Raw genomic sequence first — 24,006 nt, forward strand, 5'->3', positions numbered from 1 at the left:
AAAATTTAAATTGATGTTTCAATGATAAGGGTAGATTGACCACCATATTTTATTTACATAATATTAAATACTATATTACTTTGATTAAATCACCTGGAGACTTTAAATTTACCCATTTACATGCATATGCAAATATACATATATTTATACCTGTATACGTTTACGTGTTGATTGATGACCGGTGTTTTTTCAGAGCAGCATGAAAAGGCGATGCGCCCATGTGACCCACAAGGATTTATTTATTTTTAAATTAGCATATAAAAAGTAATGGAGAGTTTAAGAGCATATGTTCCTCAACAGCTGGTTTTAAAATTCAATCAAAGTGTTTTTGTTTCGTGTTTATATGTTGGGTAAGTACATTTTTCATTATAATTTTATTTATTTATTTTTCGTTTTAATTGGGGAATTCTGTAGTAACATTATGCAAATATATGCTGAATACATTAAAAAAAATTAAAAGGGCGGAAATATATTAGAGTAACAAAAAAAGGAAATTTATCAATTCATACACATTTCAAAGAATTTAATAAGTTAGTACAAACTTTGTTTGTATACATACTTCAATACATATATAGTCAACAACATTTTCTGTAGCGTAATTGAAGTAAAGACCCGAAACTCTATTATAATAATTAAAATTATATTATAAATAATAAAAATCTCCCACCGTGACAATGTTTCATTCAACATTGCCGTGACCAGGATTCGAACCTGGGTTACTACGGCCACAACGTAGGGTCCTAACCACTAGACGATCACGGCTATTGGGACATTAATCCAAATCTGACAAGTGTTACACATATCATATTTGCCAAATTTCAATCTCATTTTTATATTTTACTATATATAATACATAACCGATTTATGAATATTTCGCATAATTTTTGTATATGTAAATGGTCTTATCTACTATAGTCAACTTGTAACAGGCTTAGCAGCCTAAGCGGCCACAGGCTTACTCCTAACGGGGTCAAATCACATAAGCTGGGTGATCAGTTGATTAGCCCACGGGGTAAAGATCCCTTAGTAGGCATTACTTTTTCAACATATAAGAAAGTCTGAAGAGTATTTAACTATAGAAATAGAAAAGTGAAAATATTTGCAAGGTAATTGCCAAAATGTCTAACAAGTTCATTTTGACAACTAATTTCACAAATATGTAAATAGATAAAAAGGTGTTAGAAATTAAAAATTTTGGTATATACATATATAAAAAAGCATAGATTTTGTAAATGTGTCATATCTTTATATTTCTATCTAAATGTTTCTCTTGTATATGTGAATGTGAAAATACTGGTATACTAAAATCAACTGCAACGAATCATTCTAATGTTATTGTTGTTATACAATTGTTATCATTATTAATTTTGAGTTAATAAATGTTTTATTATACCTATAATATTACTCAGGTGAAATACCATTTTTAAGAATTCCTGCTTTATGAAAAAATATCTCCTTCCGTGACAATGTTGATTACAACATTGCCGTGACCAGGATTCGAACCTGGGTTACTACGGCCACAACGTAGGGTCCTAACCACTAGACGATCACGGCTATTGAAGACAATTTTATTTTTGGTCAAAGTACACTTATCTTCATTTGTATACATAAACATTTCCCAAACCGTTATTGTTTACCAAAATCAAAAGCTTACAAAGAGCTTTCAGTTGAATTTAACAGAGAACGTATGTGATAGACGTTCTCTGTATTGTGACTTTGGGCTTTTTGCAATGCTTTGTCGTTGAATATTGATTTATGCAGCTTTTGAAGTAATGTGATTAACGATTAGGCTGCATTTTCATAGCAAGGCGAGGACAAAAAGAAAGGAACATAAGCTTAGGTGTATTTATATATGTATGTGTATATGTTTCTTAAAATATTTTAATTAAGCCACTTCAAAAAGGGAGCGCGAGCGCTTCAGCTACTACTTTATTGTAATTTTTTGTCTACTTATTAGGTATAGGCAATCTTTTTTTTTACACGATTCATTATCTTTTTGTATCTTTCTAATAGAAATCAATAGTTTTTGCTATCTAACTCGTCATTGAGGATATTGTAAATATGTAAGAAATATTTCGCACATTTTAAAACGCAAATTTTCAAATGCGCTGTGTGGACAGAATTTATTGCGTTACCAAAAAAGTCCAAAACTCTTTGTAAATATAAATTTTACAATATTATAGTTATATAATAGTAAATATAAATAGACAAGGACATCGATAATTCATATAAAAACTATTATTTGTGTCTATTTTTAGCAATTTTCCCCCGCTTACCTGATGTAAGGTATATTTTTCGTTTTTTTTTTTTTGAATAAATTCATTAACGTTGTCTGCTTGTCTAGGCAATTACTTTATAGTTTCTCTGGTCCTCACCACTATACTTACTATCTGCCTATTGCTACAAAATGCTACTTTGAAAGAATGAAAGATAGTAAATAAAAATACAGTCCTCGGCTGTTTTAATGCATTTATTTTTATTTTTGGTTTTAGTACTTCATCCTTTAGTAATTAGTATTTTAACTTTTAATTTTCCACGAATGTGCACCTGTCCCAAAATATGTTTGTATGTATTGTATGTAGTACGTAAGTACTTTGTTGAGTGCCATTTTAATAACATTTTTTATAGTGTTTTTCATTCAAATACGGTAGACTTCTTTTCTTATTTTGTCGAACTTATGTGAGGTCGCAGTTTTAAAAAGTGCATTATTGTGAAATTGGTCAATTATTTACTTTTAAGTTGTGATAAATATACAGACATGTACATATAAATATTTCACATTATGTAAAGTTGACAAGATTTTAGTTGTATGGCTGCGTAAATATGCATGCATATAATATACTAAAACATATAATCCAATACAGACAAAAGTAAAACAAAATTAAACATAACAAGGTATTTGCCTCTAGCGTTTATTATTTGAGGTTGCGGGTGTGCATTTTTTGGTTACGTATTAATAAGTTATTTTATATCAACAACATTTTATTATTTTGTACGATATGCCTTTATACAAACATAATACAACAAAAAAATAAATTCTTAAAATAAATAGTAACAAGAATAAAAAAAAAAAAACATAAATTGAATCATTCTATAAACAAACAGGCATATATTTCATATATGTATATATTAGTTAGCTTGGATTATCCTGGAGACTAGGTGTAATACAAATATATTTAAATATGTTTTTGCACACGTCAAAAACATGTTAATATTATTTTATTTGTAAGCCCTTTATCCCTCATAATTACCTCTTGAAATAAATACATGGAAAGCTTTGAATCAATCGATGTTATAACATCGTACATTATGGACACACATTTTTTTTTATATAATTGAAATATAAAACTACCAACAATTGCACATAAGATTCTGTAAGTTTATTTATGAAAAAATTCTTTAGATTGTTCAAGCTTTTTTACGCCATTCAAAAGGTACTGTATACCGAGCAGGTACTTTTGTAGCGCTAAATTCTGACTGAATTTATTTGTTTATAAATTTTCTTTAAATTATTCAATTTATAAAAAATTATTTTCCTACTTTGTACTTTTTTCCACTGGTTATAGATTTAAGTTAAATATTTTGAAATAGCTGACTCAAAAACAGACTAACACGCGAATATTTATTTCTGTTTCATTTTCGTTAAAAAAAATGTGCAGTTGTTGGCAATGGCTTACTAATAAGCACTGATTCAATAACTGTTATTTAGTTTTATGCAGAATTATATATCATTTTCTTTGTTGTGAATTTTTTTATTTAATTTTTTTTTTTTGTTTTTTTCTGTAATATTTAATTGCCGATTAAACATTTGATTCGAACATCATACAAGTATTTTTGGATTAGTTATAATTTGTGTGGTAATTTTGTTGCTTAATTTGTTAATTAGAGTGCCTCTTAAATATACACATACACTTATTTTTTGCGGCTCCATAGAATTCATGTCAATATGAATACTCAAATGCTTCTATATCTGAATAAATGTTAATAAATTGTATGAAAACCAATGAAGATTTTCTATTCTATTTTCACAAATAGGAAAGTATTTTATAGCTTTTCGCATATCTTTGGCATTGTCGCCTTATATTAAACTAATTAATTTGATTTCATGTAATAAATTTTTCAAACGTTGAAGTTTTAGTCATGGTATATTTTTGAGTACATGTAAAACATGTAAAATTCATTAAATAAGGAAAGTTATTTGTTTTGTATTTTGTTTTGCTACCGTCATTTTCTTTTCGTTTTAAATTTGTGTTATATATTGTACCATACATATGTACATACATTATTAGGCACTTATACATTGTGATTAAGTTCGTTTTGCAAAAATCTGTTAAACCGTAATAATTTGTATAACTATTATTCGGTCCCATCGTTTCTTTAAGTTTATAAACATGTGTTTATATATCTTTTATACCAATTGCATCAAAGAGAATATTATATCCAAATATTTAACTTCATGCTCCATTCTGAATATGGTAAAATTTCAATCTGTTTTATTTACACATCACACATTTAATATTTTAATCGTTATTTACTAAAAAAAGAAGCATTATATTGAAGGTACATGCAACCGCATATATTTTATTTAAAATGATGAGCCAAGTTGTATCATTTATGTCTTAAGTCACTTTTATTAACACGTATACATGCAAATATTGACCACTTAATTTTATAAACTGCAACCGGCGCATATATTTATTTCATTTTAATTCGTTGAACTTTTTCTAATACAATTTTCGATGCAAAAACATTTTTTTATTGATTACAAATAAATGTGCATGGTGATTTACATCTTTAATGTGGATTTCTGTACGTGTGTAATTGGAAAAATATGAATATTTTGTTCTAAGCGCACTTTTAGAATGGTGACTCTTTATTCAAACTATTTCGTATCGTCTGATTTGTTTTCAGATTATATTCGTTTTGATGAACATTTAAGGCAACATTGAACATCGCATATTTTCAACTTTCGATTGCATAATTTTTTTTACATAATTGTATAATTTATTTTAGTATATTAGTTTTATACATTAATATATTTATAAAATATGAGGTTAGCTGAGTTTAGTTTTAAGCAGATCGTAGGTTACATTGGTTGTTGCTAGTTCAGTTTATATAAGGCATACAATTTCTTAAATTACTGCATATATATGGAATCTCATACATATGCGCACATATATCACTTATATATAATATCATAAATTTTTGTTTAAATACTAAATTGCAAAATAAAAATATCTGTACAATTAAAACCTACATAAAATAAATATAAAACAACTATACATAAAGATTTAGAAAGCATATAAAAAATATCAATAACGTAGCTCAGTTATTCTGCGTAACCTAACCTTCGCATATACAAATCTTTGTATATAAGATTTTGAAATTAGTATATATAGTACATATAAAAATGATGGGCTTTCTACACACCTAATCTCATTAACATATTGCCATAATTACTATGTAATTCATTGCAGTTTGACTTTGATTTTCAAGAATTTCACTCAGATCTGTTTACTTTTATCGGACATCGATATTACAAAGCTAATCTATAAAACGTGCGTTTCATTAAGCATAAAATAAAATAAATATTGTTGATATTAAAAATAGTAATTACTGCTGCGGATGTGATTCTTCAAATAGCTATGTTTATAAAATATTTAGCAATTAAATTTTATGTCTACTGGTTTTGTAGTTTTGGAATGCTATGTATGTCAATAGAAAAAATATAAAACAAAAATTCCCTTAGTGCTATTCCCAATATATGAAAGCCCTACAATTACCAATTTGCAAATTTCTATGCATCTTTGAGGTAGTAAAGCCACCGAAAGTTCTCGTCTAAAATACTTGATTTTATTTGAATTATTAAAACCACCAAGTCAATTAATATATTCGAGATTGGTGGTAACTGGGCTTCATTTATTTAACTGGTATGGAAATGATCAATTGCTTTTGGAAGGTAATAATCAAATGTAAAAAAAGGTACGCTTATAAAAAAATTTAGCACTACTAAGTGGAAGACTTAAAACACATTTAGAAGTGTTTACGCATGTGTTAATGAAATCCCGTACCAGTTCTACGAAGCCTAGACTACCTTTTACTTACTTCAGTTCTATGATGTTTTGATTGGAGAAGCGTTACATAATAACATGTATGTATGTACTTTCGTACTACATTTTCTAATTTCAAGTGGTTGTATCTGACTAACCTTTCATTTTTAGTCAGTGCTGCCTCTGTTTGACTTTTACCATTTATTTACTTAAGCCTTAATAATTGCATGATTATCATATTCACTGGGATGCTAAATGTTTCAATTTAAAGAAGAAACATATTCTAATTTGCTCAATAACTATTAAAGCGAATTTACGCCAAACATCCATTGTTTGTCATGAATGTTGCCGCAACACTAGAATCAAGGTCCACAAATTCAGCACCATCTCCGGTGAGTTGTGCCAACAAATCAGTGTCGTGCAAGTAATCATTTTTAATCGATATTTGATCGTGGAAAGGTACAATCCCACTACTTCCACCTATCAGTGAGGTATTGAAATCCATAAGGTTGTTATTGCTGTTTTGATGTAGAGCTGTGATGCTATTATTGTTGTTGTTATTATTACTGAGACTTCCATGATGTAAGCTGACAGCATGTTTAATGTCTACGTAACTGTCACAATTACTCTCAAAAAGGAAACGTTCTGCTGATTGAGCGGTGGTGTAGGGGCTTTGCGAGTCGACTAGCTCATTTTTTACGAATTCTGTCGCCGTCGAAGGTGTAGGCATGACTGAAAGAGGGCTAACAATGTCACCAAGTAGTACACTGCCGTCGTCGTTGCTTTGAACCGAGGTGGGAGTATGAGCTAATACCAAACCAAGACTATTTTCACAGTTAGGAATGTAATCAGAGAGCTGTTGGTTTATGGAAGAAACTACGGGGGCACTTCCAATTTGGGGGGTAGCAGAAGATTGTGACGAAAGTTTCGGTAAGTTGGCAGGCAAGCATATATTTTCTTGTGACGGGGAAGTTATATATCCAAGTTCCTGTGGCGTTGGTGACGGCTTGCAATAGCCATTTGGCAAATGCTGTTGTTGTGTTGGTAGCTGATGCAGTTGGTGATTAACAACGGAGGCAACAGCTGCGACACTCCGTGGAAATTTAATGGTTGACATTGGTGGGATTGCGGTGCGTTGTATTCCATGAGTTGACTGATTACTGAAAGTGTTGTTAACTTGTACTTGTTGTTGCGTTTGGGACTGAATTCTATTAACTGTGGCGTTTGCTGTAGACATGTCTCCATTGGCAGTACTATTATCATCCATATCAATGGCGTTGAGGTACTTATGAGCTGGTGAGTGCAATAGTTTAGAAGGCAAATTTAATCCACCTGCATGTATGCAAGTTGTTGAATGGCCTTGCAACATATCAAGTAATTTGCGACGTTCCACTTCTAAAGACCGGACTTGGGTTTTTAAGTCAACATTTTGGGTTTCCAATTGCTCCGACTCTTTTATAAGGTTTTGTGTGCGCTCGCGTTTCTTCATACGACACTTAGTAGCAGCGATTTTATTGCGTTCGCGGCGTCGTCGCCGTCGATCCTCATCCTCTGGTGTGAGGCCTTTTGAAGAAGTCTTACATTCAGTTTCTTCATCCGTTGATTCCTCGCCATCTTCATCAGGACGGGAATATTTGGAGTTTGGCTGATCGGAGCTAGAGCTTGAATCACAAGTAGACAGTTTTCGCTTGCTTTGAATTGAAAGCTTAAGTCCAGCCTTAATGAGTTGAGAACACGTCTGTAACCGAAAAAGAATTCAACCAAAGCAGATGCATCAGTAAACTCGTTACTTTAAGTAAAATTATTTAATTAAAATCTTTTTTTATATAAATTCTTATCATAAATGATAGTTTTCTTTGTTCTTTTAAATCTATGCACATATGTATGTATATGATTTTTAGCCCTATTTTTTATGGGTAAATTGAAATTGAATTTTAGAAAAATTTATTGCAGGGTTGATGTGTATATCCCATATATTTGTCCGCATTGGAAAATGTAGTAGTGTTTTTGGTTCATACCAAAAACAAAATACCTCTGTTTACTTTTTTTAAGTAAATCTTGCTTGTCGGCAATATCCATAAATGCAAAAAAGGCTTATTTTGAAGTAAACTGGATATAACATATTTGGGAAGTATGTTGCACTGGTTTGAAGTTTCCAAGTATGGCAGCTTGTCCACTTTTCGTTCCATCTCAATACGCTGCTATGTAAAAGTGATTACTCTTCGGTATGGAACAAAGAGTGCAGTAATTTTTACGATACTGAAATATAAATAAATCCATATATTTACTAAACACCTACACCAACACGTGACACACATTTGCTTTTACACACATGCATATGGTTCGAATCTTGTTATGCATGCATTTTCTTGAAGAAATATATCCATACGTACAAAACAGATGGATGGGCTAAATCGTGACTCGTAAATTATGTGACGCCTGATCCAAAAAATATTTTTTTTTTAACTTCTGTACGAAATTATTCAAGTTCAAATATAATATATGCAAATTTTTATATATACATATGTTCATATGAAAGTTCAAAGGTTCTTTAAGAAATAAAAAGGCATAACACTAAAGCAGATCGATTTTATACGTTTTTTGCAGTTGTGTCTGTTACAAAATCAATGCGACTGGACCGCGCCAATCTTGAAAACTTCGCACATCAATGTCACGAGTAGAGACTGCATGCACTGGTCGTTGAATAAGCCCACACCTTTAAATAAATGAAGGAAGGCAATAGCAATAAAACACCAGCGACACACACACTTTTCTAAACGCGTTTTATGCGTGTACTAAGTATAGTATGCGCACGCATATAAAGAAAACAGAAATGTAAATATTTGACCTAAATTTGCAAGCCGTTCGGGCTTTTTGTAATATTTAATATATATTTGTTTAGTTAATATAATATTCTTAAGCTTCCAAAAAGTTGACGGGTAAAATTCGTAGAAAGAAAATATTATTCGGAGAACATACGTGTATACGTTTAGTTATACAATTTTAGTTCGAATTATAAACAATAAAAGTATACCTGTTGAACACTTGGAGTAGTATTTATCCCACTAGGCGAGTCTGCAGGTGATGTTGAAGAACTGGAATGACTACTATCTTGCGATATGATCTATAAAGGATAAATGAATATACACTATTTTCATATTATCATTATAAAAAGTTTTCTAACCTGGACGTTCGAGGTTCCATTAAAGCTACGCATTGAGACAGCGCTACCAGGAGTTGACGCAGCTGAATCATTATTTAAAGGTGCGAAGCTATAGTTGTCCATCGGATTTGTCATCGCGATTAAAGAGTTTACAATTTCAGGAGTTTTTGGTGTAGTGCTTAGGCCAGAGCAATCGATGCCCAGCAACGACGATGGTGTGTTGAGGTTAAACATTATGTTTTAATTTCGTTTTTAGACCAAAGCCCAAAAATATATAGTATATATTAATGCGAATTATTACAGCGCAAAATCACAGATAAAGGCGTTGAATGGCGTGTTTCAAACTTATTTTTTGTTATTATTTCTTATTTTATTTTTATTACTTGTATCACATTCAAATTTATATTCATAAAGAATGAATTTTTTCGCTACCCATATAATCCATCCTCATTTCTCGGTAACGTTAGACTAACTTTAAGCCTTATATAAAAATCTTTTTACGAGGTCAGATCCAAAGACATTCAAAATAAAATTTCTGTAATAGAAAGACAAATACATTAATTTGTTTTTAAAGAAATGCAGGAAAATAGGTATCAGTGAAATATTTCAGTGAGGCAACAACAAAATTAGACTCATTCATTCAAATTTTAATTCATTTAGGGATAATTGAAATTTATGAGTAAGAATTTTCGTTACTTTTAATTATTTAATTAACTATAATATGTACATACTGTTATATGCATTGAAGGTCGCCGTCTTCTAATTTGTGAGAGGCAACATCGGTTGAGCAATGAAAAAATATATATTAATGAAAGTTGCAGATGTAATTAAAAGTATTTCATTATGTTAAAAAGGATTGTCATAAATTTTAAAAATCATAATTTTTAGTACAACAAAACCAAGTAATTTTGACATTTTTGCGATTATGTATGTATGTGGAAGTGTTTGTGGCTATGTATGAATAAAAAGCCACAAATCATAATAGTTGAGATTCATGTAGAGCTGAAAATATGACTTCCACATTGTTGGTGGCATTAGTCTTTTAAAAGTCTATTTATGACATTCAACAATGTATGTATAACTATATACTCACGGCTTTATTACATATCTATGTAGGTATGTATGCATACGTATGTACATACAAAAATTGTATTAAGAATTTCTTCTTAGTTGTTATTGTGTATTGGATGAGCATCTATCTTTCTTTGTGTTTTTTTGGACTCATGCTTATTCCTATATACATACAAATATATAAATAAATGTGTAGTTAATAGACACATACATACGTACATATATTAGAATGTTTTTACTTATGTATATATATACATACATACATATATATCTAAATGTTTTCCGACATCAATGATATTTTTGTATACTCCTAATTATGAAATCAGATAATCATAAATTAAAAATGTCGGGTGAAACAATTGTTACTAGTATATGGGTAATGGCGGTTTACCGATTGATTTAGGCGTATGTTCAAACTATTTAGTATAATGGGATATATTACATAGAAAGGCATTTATTTATGTATATGTACGCAAATATATGTATATATATACGTTTTATTAATTTTTGTTTTACTTCTGTTTTCAATCGATATTTTATAGAATATAAATGTGTACATACATATGTACATATATTGTGTATTTTATTATAATATGATTATTTTTTAATTTCAGTGTATTCAAAGACATGTAGTTCACTTAGGCACAATCTAAGCTTTTGGTATGTACATAAATGTTTATTTATTATTTTATTATATATTTATCCACATATTCCGAATTTTGCACCACTGATGTGTGGAATACAATGCTCGCGACAGACTACAAACGACATCTGTCAAATATTAAAATACACACGTTCTTATGGACGGACCTATTTTGACAGCTGCATGACTACACGACTGCAGGCCGACTGTTGTCGTTCTCGCTAACTTCAATTTTATCCTATATTTGCCAACGACAGTAGGGCGACAGTAGAGTTGACAGTAGAATGGAAGATAGAGAGATGAGGTAGAGTGGTGATGCCACTAATATGTAAAATGTAAAATTACTCAAAGCTCTAACAAACCTGACGTTATTTTACAAATAAAAGCATAAAATAGCTCTGTTAAATCATTTATAATAACAATTGATAATTTCAAACAAATAAATTTACCTATTTACTTATTTTTTGCTTAAATATTTTAATTTGAACAAAATATTAAAATTTCATTGAAATGCAAGGTATTAGTATGGCCACAACGAAATTGTGTTCATGCAAAATGGACAACTGTGTTGTTTTGTGTACACGCCGGCCATTGTTATATTGCTGCCCTCTCACAAACGTTCATGTAGTAGGATTCACATTTTCAGTTCACTGTCGTGCTGCTGCAGTCTGTCGCGAGCATTGTGTTCCGCACATAATTTACTGTGCACTGCTGGCTTAAAAAGTTTAATGGAATCGCGATGAACATATTTGATTATAAATACATATATACATATGTATTTTTTTGGGGAACATGTAAACAATGAATCAAACTAAATGCAAAATTATAATTACGTTTTTTATTTTAATTTTCTTTTTTTAAATTTTTAATGTATAAACCGAATTGTCCAAATATTTATGAATTCGCATGTATGTACACACATATATAACAGATGTTATGATAAACCATTATACATACACTAGCTGTATGGGAGTATGTGCTTCGAAAAATACGAAGTCAAACGAACGTGTGTACCTGTTTGCATGAATACTTATGCATATAATATAACTGCACGTATATTATATATAATACATATAGTACATACATTGCGTGGGTGTGGTTCATTTGCGGCCGAACAGCATGCGCAAAAGAGGGGCTCACGATTTTAAATATTATAGTGCTAAATTTTGTAGATTTTGTTTTACTGAGAGACAGGAAAGTCAAACCATATAAGCAATGTACATATGTATAACTTTATATATACTGTTTTATTTTACTGAATTTAATTTGTCAATATCGTTTTGAGAGTAGCTTATTGAATTCAAGTGGGTGAATTCGGTGCAAAGAAAACAAAGCAAAGCTAGAGATGAAATTTAAAACTTTAATTTTTATAAATTTTTGCGTTTTTAAGCTACTTATCTCCTAAGCACGAAAACACGAAACCTTATACATATACATACATACAAACATAATTTCCATTTCTATAAATTTCTGTATAGATTTTGGGTATTTGTCGCTTCTATTCCAAAGTTTTCATTTTGCACAGCGTTCAAAGTTTAGTTATAATGTGAATAAATAATAATAATATTAAACAAAATTCAATGTTTGAATCGACTAAAGTCTATTCTTAAATTTTCCAGTTTGCAACAATATGAAAACGTCTTCTTTTTAAACAATTTGTTGTATTTTATAGCAGTTTCTGCTAATTAAAATGCGGCTCTAAAATATCTAATTAAACGTTGTTTGTTCACTTTCAGTAATTAAAGGGTTATTTCAGTTTTATAGAAAGTTTCACATACATACATATGTTTCATTTAGACTTGCTTGTTTTTTTTTTTATTTTTTGTTGTTTACTATATTATTTACATACAAACATTTACCGATTTCGTTTATTATTTTATTAAAATATAATAAAGGGGTTCTATGACATTAAATGAATTTTTTTAGTATTTCCCTATTAGCATTTTAGTGCTCGTATGATCATATAAATTTTCATTCATATGTACATACTTATCTACGTATATCCGGTGAGTGCGTGGTTGCTTGTATATCGTATTATTTATACGCTGTGCTAAAACAGCAATCGATTCTAACGTCTACAACATAAATTTGCAAGTTCGGTACCAATTTTGGATATCGGGCATTAACACGGCTTTGCCAAAAAAAGTCATGTGGATATGTATTTGTCGACATATGTATGTATGTACATAGATAGTTGGTGGATACATCAGTTATTTTTTATAACCACTTTCCTTTATATATGCATATGTATGGTATGTATTACCTTTTTCCGATTTGTGTTAGTATTTATTATTTATTTATTGTATTATTTATTTTACATAGTGTTCATTTCATCTTTGGACTGCGAAAAGACGCATACAAGGACAGTGTGACACGTTCGAGGAATTGCTTCAGCGAGTAGCATATTTATTCATGCCGCATTTCGCATTAATACGGTGTTAGAAGTCTAAAAATATTAAAAACAGCTTTTGTGCTTGTATGCACATGTTATTATATAAATGCACATAATCGTATAACTTAATTTTTTTTTTAATCTGCAAAAGTTTATTAGGGTAAGTTTCGAGCGGTTCTTATGTCGTGACATAGTTGAAAGTATATATCTGGATAATGTGCGCCTCTTTTCTAAAAATCCGACTGTTTCTAACTCTTCAAAATAAAATCATTTATTTTATTATGAAATTAGTAAGAATACAGCCTGAAAAAATAGTTGAGCATTAAACATTGATTAAAATGCATATTTTAAGCAATTCATGTGATAAGAAGGTCGGCACTCCTTTCAAATGTAGCCATTTAGCCAATCCCAATTTCATTTTTGGCAAAATGAATTATGTTCATGTGGCATGCCAATTGCTGTTTTGAAAATCTTTATAACATAGTTGTTAATAAGTTTTAACACGACTGGGGAATATCTGTGCTACCACAGAATAATGCGCGGGCTGTTACGGCCACAGTGCTGCCTGAATTCATATATCAAAGGAAGACGTATCTATACCAACTTATATACACACATACATACATAAGCTCTATGTAATATTACATAGATAAGACGTCACCTCGGTTGGCCTTGGCACACTTAACTCTAAGAATATACAAATATGTGTGCTTATACATACATATGTACATGTATCTGAAAGCTCTCCCATTCCGTAAAATATATACAGTACATACATACATATCACAAGTAAGTACGCGTATACTATTTCAAGCTGTATCCCATTAATTATATATTTATCCAAATGTAGCTTAGAGTAGATTAATCTGCTTAAATACAATAAGTTTTACTCACGCTTAATTTTGGGTAATATTAGATTTCTTGTGTTTAAGTTAAATATTGTATGGCTGCTTGCACTTGAAGTGATTTTAAGGAGCGGATGTACTAGCCACTAATTACCTTGCACATATGTATTTATTTACCAGGTTTACAACTTGGCTTTTATAAAGATCAATAAAGGTTGTGTTTCATGTTTAAATAAGCCGTCATATTTAATGTATGTGACTAAAATTTGTTTCTTTTACATCTTTATAGCCTGGCTATTTTCTGAAATTTAAAAGTTTCTGACTTTTTCCTCCAATAAAATATTTTATGTACATAAAATATACATATGTACACATGTTTGTTCATATTAAGGGTGCCTTATAGTCTCTATTACCCTTCGTGGTGCAGCCCGAAGTTAATTTTGTTGTGTAAAAGCCGATGTCTATCTAACGCCATGTAAGGTAAAAGATATATGTATACTTATGGATATAGATAACAAATGTAAGAAAAATCAAAGCTTCTACGAATTTGAAGACGATTTTAACACTAACATTTGATTAATATATGAATATAATTATTTAGATATACAGTGAAATGCCCTATGTTTTTCTTACAACTTCTTTTCTTTACAAGTTAAAATTAATTTGAACTGAACTAATAAATGCGAGCCGATGTGACGCAGAAGTGAGTGAATGACAATTATCCCATTGATTTCCGTTGAGCCACCGCAAACTTGAGGGCGCTAGCGCAAGTTCTTTGCTGCATTGTTCTTAAAAAAACTGTCGCAAAACTCTGCAAATTAATAAGAGTTAAAAAAGGGAGTAAAAGTAGTACACAAATTTCTTTGCACATTTTATGAAATCTTGTCCGTTAATCAGATATAATCTGAACGAAATATTAACTAATTAGTGTCTGTGTCCGGTCATTTGAACGGATGTCCAGTTATAGGAATTTGATTTGAATGAAAAATGTATGTTTATGAAATGTGTCCGGTTACGAGAGGTATTCGATCATAATTATTATCTTTAATGGGGAATTTCACTGTACCTATACATATAGTGTTAGCGATAATTAAATAAAATTTGTCATATGCATTAAAAATTGACAAAATTAAATTAAATCCATTTAAAGTACGTATAATACCTATGTGACCCTTTTTTGATTTTGGTGTTTTGTTGTTTGCATGTTTTTCTTTTTATTGTAACATTAAAGTTAAAAAGTAATGTTTTTCATAAAGCACAAAACGAAAATTTAGCAATTATCATTAATTGCAACTACTTTTTAGGGATATATAACCCCTTCTCTCATTTGCTTACATTTGTAGTAAAAACCATTTCGTGAAATTTATAGTTACATTTATGGTTTCTTTTTTTATGACAGCCATCACCTTTGCCACCAGCGCAAAGCAACGTGAGACACGTTTATTGTCGACATTGTTGCATTGTCGCACCGTACACCACCACGTACGCTAGCATGGCAGTACAGCTTTGGGCAATAAAAGTGGAAATATGTAGTATCTACAGCTGCAACGTCCCGCTATAGCGATAGCTCATACCGCCTCTACACTTGCTACAGTTTTTGTCGATCATAAAATTCACAGAGCTTTCATGCATCCTTTGACATTGAATTAACTATAATTTTGCACAATTCCCCAGTTCACCCTCTGTTTTTCCATTTTACTTTTCTACTTACAATTTTACAAATATCGCTATAAAATTTTCAGTACGCCCCACCTCCGCATGTGTGATGTGTTCTTTCTAAGTGAGTATGTTTGAATATAGGAAAATACAATAGCATGAGCGTAATTAGACGAAATGCTAGTAAAATTCAAATTAAGCTGTACCGCAATCGTTCAAAGCAATATTGCCGTCAAACACACATAATCAAAAATTTTAACAACAGCAAAAATTGCAGTAATAAAATTTACAAAAATAAGTAACAATGAGCAACTTTGTTTTACTTTTTCAGTACTTTTATTTTGTATAATTTTCCATATTAAATTCATTTTCAAAACATTTCGCTTTGCTGTTTCATTTTCGTTTCTCATTAAACAAACTTACGGCAGACATGTCAATTTTTATATTTAAGCATATATATACAGTTATGTATTGCATGCTTGACTAAATGGCAATTCTTAGTAACTACATAGATTGAAGACATCCTCCTTCTGCTCTATCCATATAATTTTTGTGAATTCTGCGCAAGTCCGCAAATATACATATGTATGTATAAGTAGAGGAGCAAAATATCTGGTATTCATGTATCATGACTTATTTATCAAATTTTATGCCATACAAATTCTTGAGCATAAAATGAATGAAATTCTTTTGGCGCCAATACAGTCTGCGATTCTGTGATAGTGTTGCATCTGAATACATTTATAAATCAAGCAAAGAGAATTGACCCATCGTCGACCTTTCTGAATGTGTGCCAAGAAGGAGTCGGCATTTTTGTAATTGTCGTTATTTGTGAATTGGCAATGAATTTGTTATACATTTTGTTAGAAGTGGGTGTTTAAGAAATAAGTGTAACTTTTATTATTTTTTGCTGTTTGTTCACCTGATGATAATCATATATCGCTTGAATTTGCCATTGACACGACCACTATAAATTACAGATTATATGGTTTTAGTTGAAACGATTCTAAATGAAACGTATACATTTTAAAGAGAGAATATATACATATATATACATTTTTGGCACTTTGCTGTCTTTTGATTAATTTGAATATCAATGAAAAAAGGTTTTTCAAATTTATCATGTATAAATTGTCATTAGAGCTTTTAAATTCAAAAATTGGACATTTCTTGTACATCTTTAAGTACATACATACATATATGCTCAGATTCGACCTAACAACCCATGGAGATCTTGCTTCGCATTCAACACATAAATATTATATTCATATCGGACGCCAAAAAAAAAAAAAAAAATCCAAACGTTGAAAGCATAAAAACCTGTCTGAAACCAGATACTGAAACAAAAATATGATAATGTTTTAATAAACTACGTCCAATATAATAATACCAGAAGTTTGCGAGACAACGCTTTAACCCTAGAATATGAATTAACTTATTTATTAGCTTACATTATATCTTGAATATTTGCATGAATTTAACTACATACATAAAAGGACAAGATTATATCTTACAAATCGAAAACTTCTAAAGACATCTTATTATGTTTATTTTAATAATAGTAATTTTGCCATTTGTCCAATTAAATTAGTGTACAAGATCGTAAACGACTACTACAGATAATAGCAAATAAATACGCAAGTATATGTACATATATATACATACATTTGTATTAATTCAAGATTCTTAAACACAACTAAACAATATATAGATAGTACTATTAAAATATTTTGGGAGATCTTTAAAAAATGGGTTTAATTTGACAGTTAGCTCCACAATACCCCTAAGGGCTAAAATTTATAATAATCATCCTACAAGTTTAACAAATTGCTAATGACCAACAGTGTACATAGGTATGTATACTCATGCGCATAGACAAACAAACTGAGAAATGTTCGGAATAAAATATTAAACGAATTAAAAGCGTTGCGCCACAATTAAAGTTAAATTAATTAGATGGCTGTTAGTCGCTCCGCTCTCTTCTCCTGTTACTCCATGTGTACATATATTTTGGGTGTGGTCAACGCATACTAATTTAGCTTTCGGGGTTAAAACTCTAGAAGGCCAAAAGCGAAATGCTTATGAAGCGGTTGTGCAATAGTGGCACAGCACGCTGGCTTGGATAGATTCTCACCGGATTTCCGTAAAACGCAGAACGCGGATCGCACCCACCATATCTAATTTCAATACTGCGCTATTCAAACCTTTGGACTTCGCTTTTTTCTTTGGTGCGCAAAGTTTTACGTTAATGTTGGCTTATTTATCACCTTCTAATTAGCTGATTATCCCATCTCCTAACTATGCGTTGTTTAGTTTACTATTATTTTATATATGTTATTAATCTTCTAATTAAATTGGTTGATTCGATCAATCTAATGATACATTCAATAGGAATTTGTCTTTGTGAAAAGTTGTTTAAAGTAGTAATCAGAACAAGCCACTGCATTGGATTTTTGGTTCATATAGACCGGGAGATAGTGGTCTTGATTATACAAATTTGTTCAAAAACGTTGGTGCGTGTGATCCGGAAATGACCGCCCAGCCTCAATTACTAATGTAGTTGTTCCTAACCTCTACTTTAAAGTAAATTGTTCAATGAGCGAGGTGTATGGACGATAGCGGGCGGCGCAACTTGTATATATTATTGCATTGTTTTCTTTTATTTACTTCTCGTTTACCGCCGAATCGAGTTTTGCTGTATACCCACGCAAAATAAATCCGTCTATATAACAACCACCCACACAACACCTGACTATCTCTGAAGCAACGGTATTGCTGCCACTGCCATGGTGTTACCATTGTTACAGCACTACTAACGCACATGAATGTTTAGTTGATTTTCAATTTTTTGTGTATGTACATACATCTATACCCACATGTGGGCACATAAAAAAAATGTTTTGTTTTTATTCCTATTCATCTCTTAACAATTATATACTACTGATGGCACATTTTGCAAATATGTAAATATGTATTATAAATCCTTGATGCACTACTTGTTGCAGCGTTAAACAGCTGATTTGAATATCCCGTCAGCAGTATATAAGATGAATATATGAGGGTATAATAAGTGCTCAATAGTGCTATATTGACTTGTATAAAATTCAAACATCCTTGTACATATTAATCAAATTACAAACATAAATGAATGCATATTTAATAAAATGGTCCAAGTAAAGGTTAGTTCTTACAGAATTAATATGTTCGCAAATCATAACACATACATATATTAATATTAATAATCTGTTATTCAGCCGAAAGCCTTTGATGCTAGCGCTGCGTACTTTAGTTTATTTAATAATTTTTTTATTATGTAAGCTTTAATAAAATAAAAATAATAATAATCTGTTAAGGGGTTGAATTCAAATTAAAATTTGTCAGAGAATTGTTGTCGCGTAAAATAAAAAAATGGGGATACAAGTTTGTAATGAAACGTTCTTAAGATTGGTCATAAACAACAATTAATCATATACCCAAAGCCAATTGACATGGAATTCTGACAATATTGTTAGCTAAAACATTATATATTTTTTTAGACTTATGATTGAAAAATTTCTTTTGACCTTGATGTTTGTGTAGCCATGTTTGTATCTGGTATGGAAGCAAACCCATTGTGACTATATACATACATATGTGTGGATATGTATGAGTAAGTGCCATCACATACTGTTGAAATGCTAATTGTGTTTTGTTTTAATTTTTTTTCGGTAATTAACATGTTATGCATGAATGCCTTTTTGCTTCTGGTCAAATCTAAATTTGTATTAGTTTTCACTTCTACAATGTAAGTTTGCTATCTATTGTAAACATTATTTTTTATTTCTTTTTGGAAAGAAAAACTATACATAAATAAATTAGAATTCAAAAACCTCTAATAAAAAATAAAAATATAAAAAAATTTAAAGATTTTGATAAATTTTCTTACAATATATATTTCAGTAATGTTATTATTATATAATCTACGAAGCACGGTTTTAAACGTTGCTTTTTAACTTTTAAATTAGTAGTATTAACACAACTAACTACATCGAGGTATACATTTAAAAGAGAAGTCGTATTACCCGACTGTAATTGAATTCAAAACGAAAGCAACGAAGCGATACAGAATCAAAAAATAATAATGTACCACATTCACTAATACCTTCAAACACTTTGCTAACGTAAATAAATTAATACTAAAGAAAGAAAATACATGGGCAAATTTAAGCTACTAACTCTATATAATCATATATTTACATACATATGTACATATATACACAGACCAACTCACGCACATGTACTGTATTTAATAAAATATATGTACTTCAAGGTTAGACGGAAAGCAACAGAACGTCAAAAAATAAAAACCGACACTAAACCTACGGCAAAAATAATACTAACAATAATAAAGCGAACACCAAATTAACAACAAAAACAAATCAACATAAAAAACACCGGCAAGAGCAGCTAACATACTGAGTTTCAAATGAAAACAAAAAGTACGAACTCTGTTTGTACATGTTTTTCGGCGGATCTCAATGGAGGTTTTGCTTGTCCGACAGCTAAGGAGGGTGGATTTTATTATAAATGCCAAACGAGTTTTCGTTTTATTAAAGTGGAGAAATAGTCATACTAAATGTGAGTGAGAAAAGGAAACTTAAAATTACGACGTGAATTAATTAATTCAAGTAAAAATAGCTTTGATAATTTCGTTTTAATAATTTTTTACCATAATTTGTTGTTAGAATAGAATAATTCTGAGACGTAACACAAATTGTGTGTATATATATGTACATAGAAATTTTTTGCTAAAATATGTGTATGTATATTTTAACTTCGAACTAAAAATAAAATATTTTTAAAGTAGACTTCGAAATACATACTTATGAATGTTGGTGATTTCTTTGGACCATATGGTCCACCTTTACATAGTCACATGAATATCTGACAGTTTATATCTAGTTGTATACATGTGAATGTATGTCCATATACCATTCAGCTTACTTATCTGTAGGTATATACATACATACATGTATTGGCTATTCTCACCATACATTTGGTAACGCTCAATCGCATTGCACAGTTATTTAACATGCTAAAAAACGATAAGATAAAGAACCAATGAACATGAGAATTCCTTTAGAAGTTCCTTTTGCACCGAGTCAATGAGAATTTAACGTCCTTTGTTAGAAATTGTCTAAGCATTCATCTGCTTACAAAAAAAATTAAGCTTACGACCGCCTTTTATCTGATAAGATTTAATTGGTGCGTGTTTTTTGGTTAAAATAAATCGAAAATGGATTCAAATAAAAATGTAAATTCAAAAAAGTGAACACAAATGGGTCACTTATAAGTCCATATTCAGCAATAGCAGATAATATCTAAATACTTTGAAAGTGTTTTTTGTCATTATGTGCAAAGTTTATATATTCCATATACTACATACTTATACATACATAGGTAGTACTTATGAGTTAATTAAAGATTTTGACAATTGCTTGTAAAAAGAAAAGTCGTATTGGCCTAATTCATTACATATTATATAGTATATTCTATATTTATTAAATTAATGTGCTTTTGTAAGAGTTTGAAGAATCATCCCTTTTAATATCAATATATGTAAATACACATATTATGAAACATACAGATGAAGTTACAGTTGATTTGCCACCCTTGAATATTTTATTCGCATTGTTCTTAATACAAAAATGTATGTATATACATACATAAAATTTTTCTTTAAGCTTATCATATGTGTATGGATGTATGTATGTACCTGCACATTACTCCGATTTTAAATGAAATTACTACGCAATATCGCGACGCTCATCTGGAGTTCCAAACCAAAAAACTCATCTGGAGTTCTGGAATCTAGATGTACGAATAATAGACACAAATTTCGTTTTCCCAAAGCATTTTCCTCTCAATTCACACACATTTTAATTTTGTATAAATGTATATTATTATATATACATATATGTATGTATGTATGTATACATTTGTATAATATAAGACATGTCTCACATTATGTACACATTTTTGCTTAGAATTATGTACATATATATGGGGGACTTTTTTAATATTTATAATAATATTGTGAGAGATTTATTTGAAAGTGTATGATCATATGGAAATGTGTGAAAATGAATAGTTTTATTGATCAAAGAAGAAAAATCTAATATTTTTTGGTCCACTTTTTCCGCTGTTAGCTATAATTAATTTTTTCCTATTTAATACTCATTTAAAGACTTGCAGAAGAGAGGGTGGTCGAGCAAGACAAGGTGATTAGCTGATACGTCAGCCATTGGCAAGTATGCCAAAAAATAAGTGCCCGCGGCGCACATCAAACAAATTAAGAATGATGAGATTATATTCCAACCAAGAATATATCTTTTATATAGCAGAATCTTATTCAAACTGATCTCATACGGCCACGACGAGAAAAGAAAGATAAAATAAATATAAATATTATTTTTTATATATATACATACACTATCCGATACCTTTGAGAATATGTATATAGGCGTATTTTATAAAAATATTAAAGTGTTTACACATCTATGGAATATATGATGGAAAAATGTTCAAAAGTGGAGAGTATTGTATGGAGTTATGCAAATCGTATGCAAGTACTGACAATACATACATATGTATATATGTACATACATATTTGTGAATATTTTCGAATGCATACATTTAAAAGTGACGGAGTGCATAAGTAAACACCTGTTGACAAAGATGTACATACACACATATGTACTTTTATTTTTTCTTGTATTGTATGTATGTGTATAATTATGATAAAATTCTTATTATTATTAAATTTAATTGAATAACTTCATTTAGAAACTTACGATTTTTAAACAGTTTTCAAGCTTCAGTTTTATTGCGAGTTTTGCATATATATATGTACATAAATATGCATATTAGCAGTTTAGTAAATATAATAAATCGTCTTAATAATCTTTAACACTCTTCTTTATCATTAATTTGATAAGTCACTTTTTAATATACATATATTTAAGCAGCTTTATAATTCTTAGTTTTTCATCTTATTTAGGAGACTTTTGTAAAAAATATGAAACACAAACACTAGGCACTTTTAGTTTTCAAACTGTGTAAAATTAGTAACTTTCTTTTTTTTAACCTTTACTAGTGGTTAAAACTTTTTTGCACATTTTATTTGCATTCTTAATTACTAATAAATATTTGGTCTTGTCGTCACAGGCCACTAAATCCACACAATCATAAGACACTGCAAATAATTTGTACCGATTTAAGACGAAAGGGGTTGCTAAAAGTTTCAGTTATTGTTTTTCATAGTTTTTACCGAAAATCAACAGGCAATCGGACTTATAAAGCGCGAGTGATTGTTGCGTTCACGACGAGTCCAACACATTAAATAAACTTAGGAGCAAATTTTGAATTTGTTTAATGCGACAATACATAAACTAACAGCAAAGTCAACGCTGACAACGCCAACGCCAGCGACAGCGACAACTGTTACGATGGCGGCACAATCGATGTCTACGAAGGCAACTCGTAGAGTCGTTGAGTCAACCTATGGATTCTATTCTAACGGCGATAGCCATTTATTAACCGGCACCGAAAAATAAGCAGATACGGACTCGCCTTTTAGAGAGAGAGCACGCTTCTCGCGCGTTTCTCGCCTAGCTTTCGAGTTAGTTGTTTATTTAGTATAACTTTAATGATATTGATATTTGTCCTACGGTTCGAGTATTGCGCTAATAGTGGTTGTTTTTCACTTTAATTTCTAAAGTCGGAGCAGAGAGCTTTGCACTCTCTTGATACAATTCGACCACAAGTACTCCAACAACCCCTATTACAGAGCAATAATTTCAATACCAATATCGATATTATTAACATTTCAAAAGAGAAGGCAGTTGGCAATAAAAAAAATCGATGGGAGTTAAACACTGAAAGAAAATTTCTTCATTGGTAAAGGTTGATAATGGTGTAATATTGGAAATCTCTTAATATATTCGCGAACGCTTTTACATTATGTAACGTCCGAGTTTACTGCACAATAATGACTGAAGTCAACTCGTGTAGTATTGAGGTCTGTACCAAATGGCGAAGTAAATAGCATACCAAATGACCAAAAGCTAAAAGCTCTGGAGAGAATTGAATTACTATCAGTTAGCACCACGCCATCAAACAAAGCCAAAACGAAAACGAGAAACTTT

The 24,006-nt window shown here is 30.4% G+C and overlaps 1 protein-coding gene and 2 non-coding genes across 7 annotated transcripts; all 3 read right to left on the reverse strand.

Moving 5' to 3' along the window:
• Positions 1–690: 690 nt before the first annotated feature.
• Trnah-gug lies at positions 691–762 on the reverse strand. Its single transcript has one exon. It is a non-coding gene; the product is annotated as a tRNA-His (tRNA).
• A 720-nt stretch (positions 763–1,482) lies between these two features.
• Positions 1,483–1,554, reverse strand: Trnah-gug. The gene has a single exon. It is a non-coding gene; the product is annotated as a tRNA-His (tRNA).
• Positions 1,555–5,244: 3,690 nt separating this feature from the next.
• Positions 5,245–23,829, reverse strand: LOC108975671 (activating transcription factor 3). Of its 5 annotated transcripts, none has more exons than XM_018944350.1 (5): positions 23,246–23,829; positions 22,654–22,850; positions 9,235–9,748; positions 9,085–9,174; positions 5,245–7,788 (listed from the first exon to the last, which is right to left on the reverse strand). In XM_018944350.1, exons 3-5 carry the CDS (start codon positions 9,445–9,447, stop codon positions 6,364–6,366), a joined length of 1,728 nt encoding a protein of 575 aa, XP_018799895.1. In that variant the 5' UTR covers positions 9,448–9,748; positions 22,654–22,850; positions 23,246–23,829; the 3' UTR covers positions 5,245–6,363. The 5 variants fall into 5 exon arrangements, with proteins under 5 accessions (XP_018799895.1, XP_018799893.1, XP_018799892.1 ...); XM_018944348.1 differs by having other exon boundaries at positions 22,654–23,054; positions 23,130–23,829; XM_018944347.1 differs by adding an exon at positions 10,307–10,446 and having other exon boundaries at positions 22,654–23,829.
• Between the last annotated feature and the right edge of the window lie 177 nt (positions 23,830–24,006).

The sequence above is a fragment of the Bactrocera latifrons genome, unplaced genomic scaffold (assembly GCF_001853355.1).
Source record: "Bactrocera latifrons isolate USDA-ARS-PBARC rearing strain unplaced genomic scaffold, ASM185335v1 scaffold_68, whole genome shotgun sequence".
NCBI classification, from domain to species: Eukaryota; Metazoa; Arthropoda; class Insecta; order Diptera; family Tephritidae; genus Bactrocera; species Bactrocera latifrons.

Bases quoted from the DNA above. Each gene is read 5' to 3' on its own strand.
- LOC108975671 (XM_018944350.1), bottom strand. From the start codon at position 9,447: ATGTTTAACCTCAACACACCATCGTCGTTGCTGGGCATCGATTGCTCT. The intron at 9,175-9,234 runs GTTAGAAAACTT...TATCCTTTATAG, and splicing joins ATGGAACCTCGAACGTCCAG to ATCATATCGCAAGATAGTAG. The intron at 7,789-9,084 runs GTATACTTTTAT...TTTCGGTTACAG, and splicing joins CTACTCCAAGTGTTCAACAG to ACGTGTTCTCAACTCATTAA.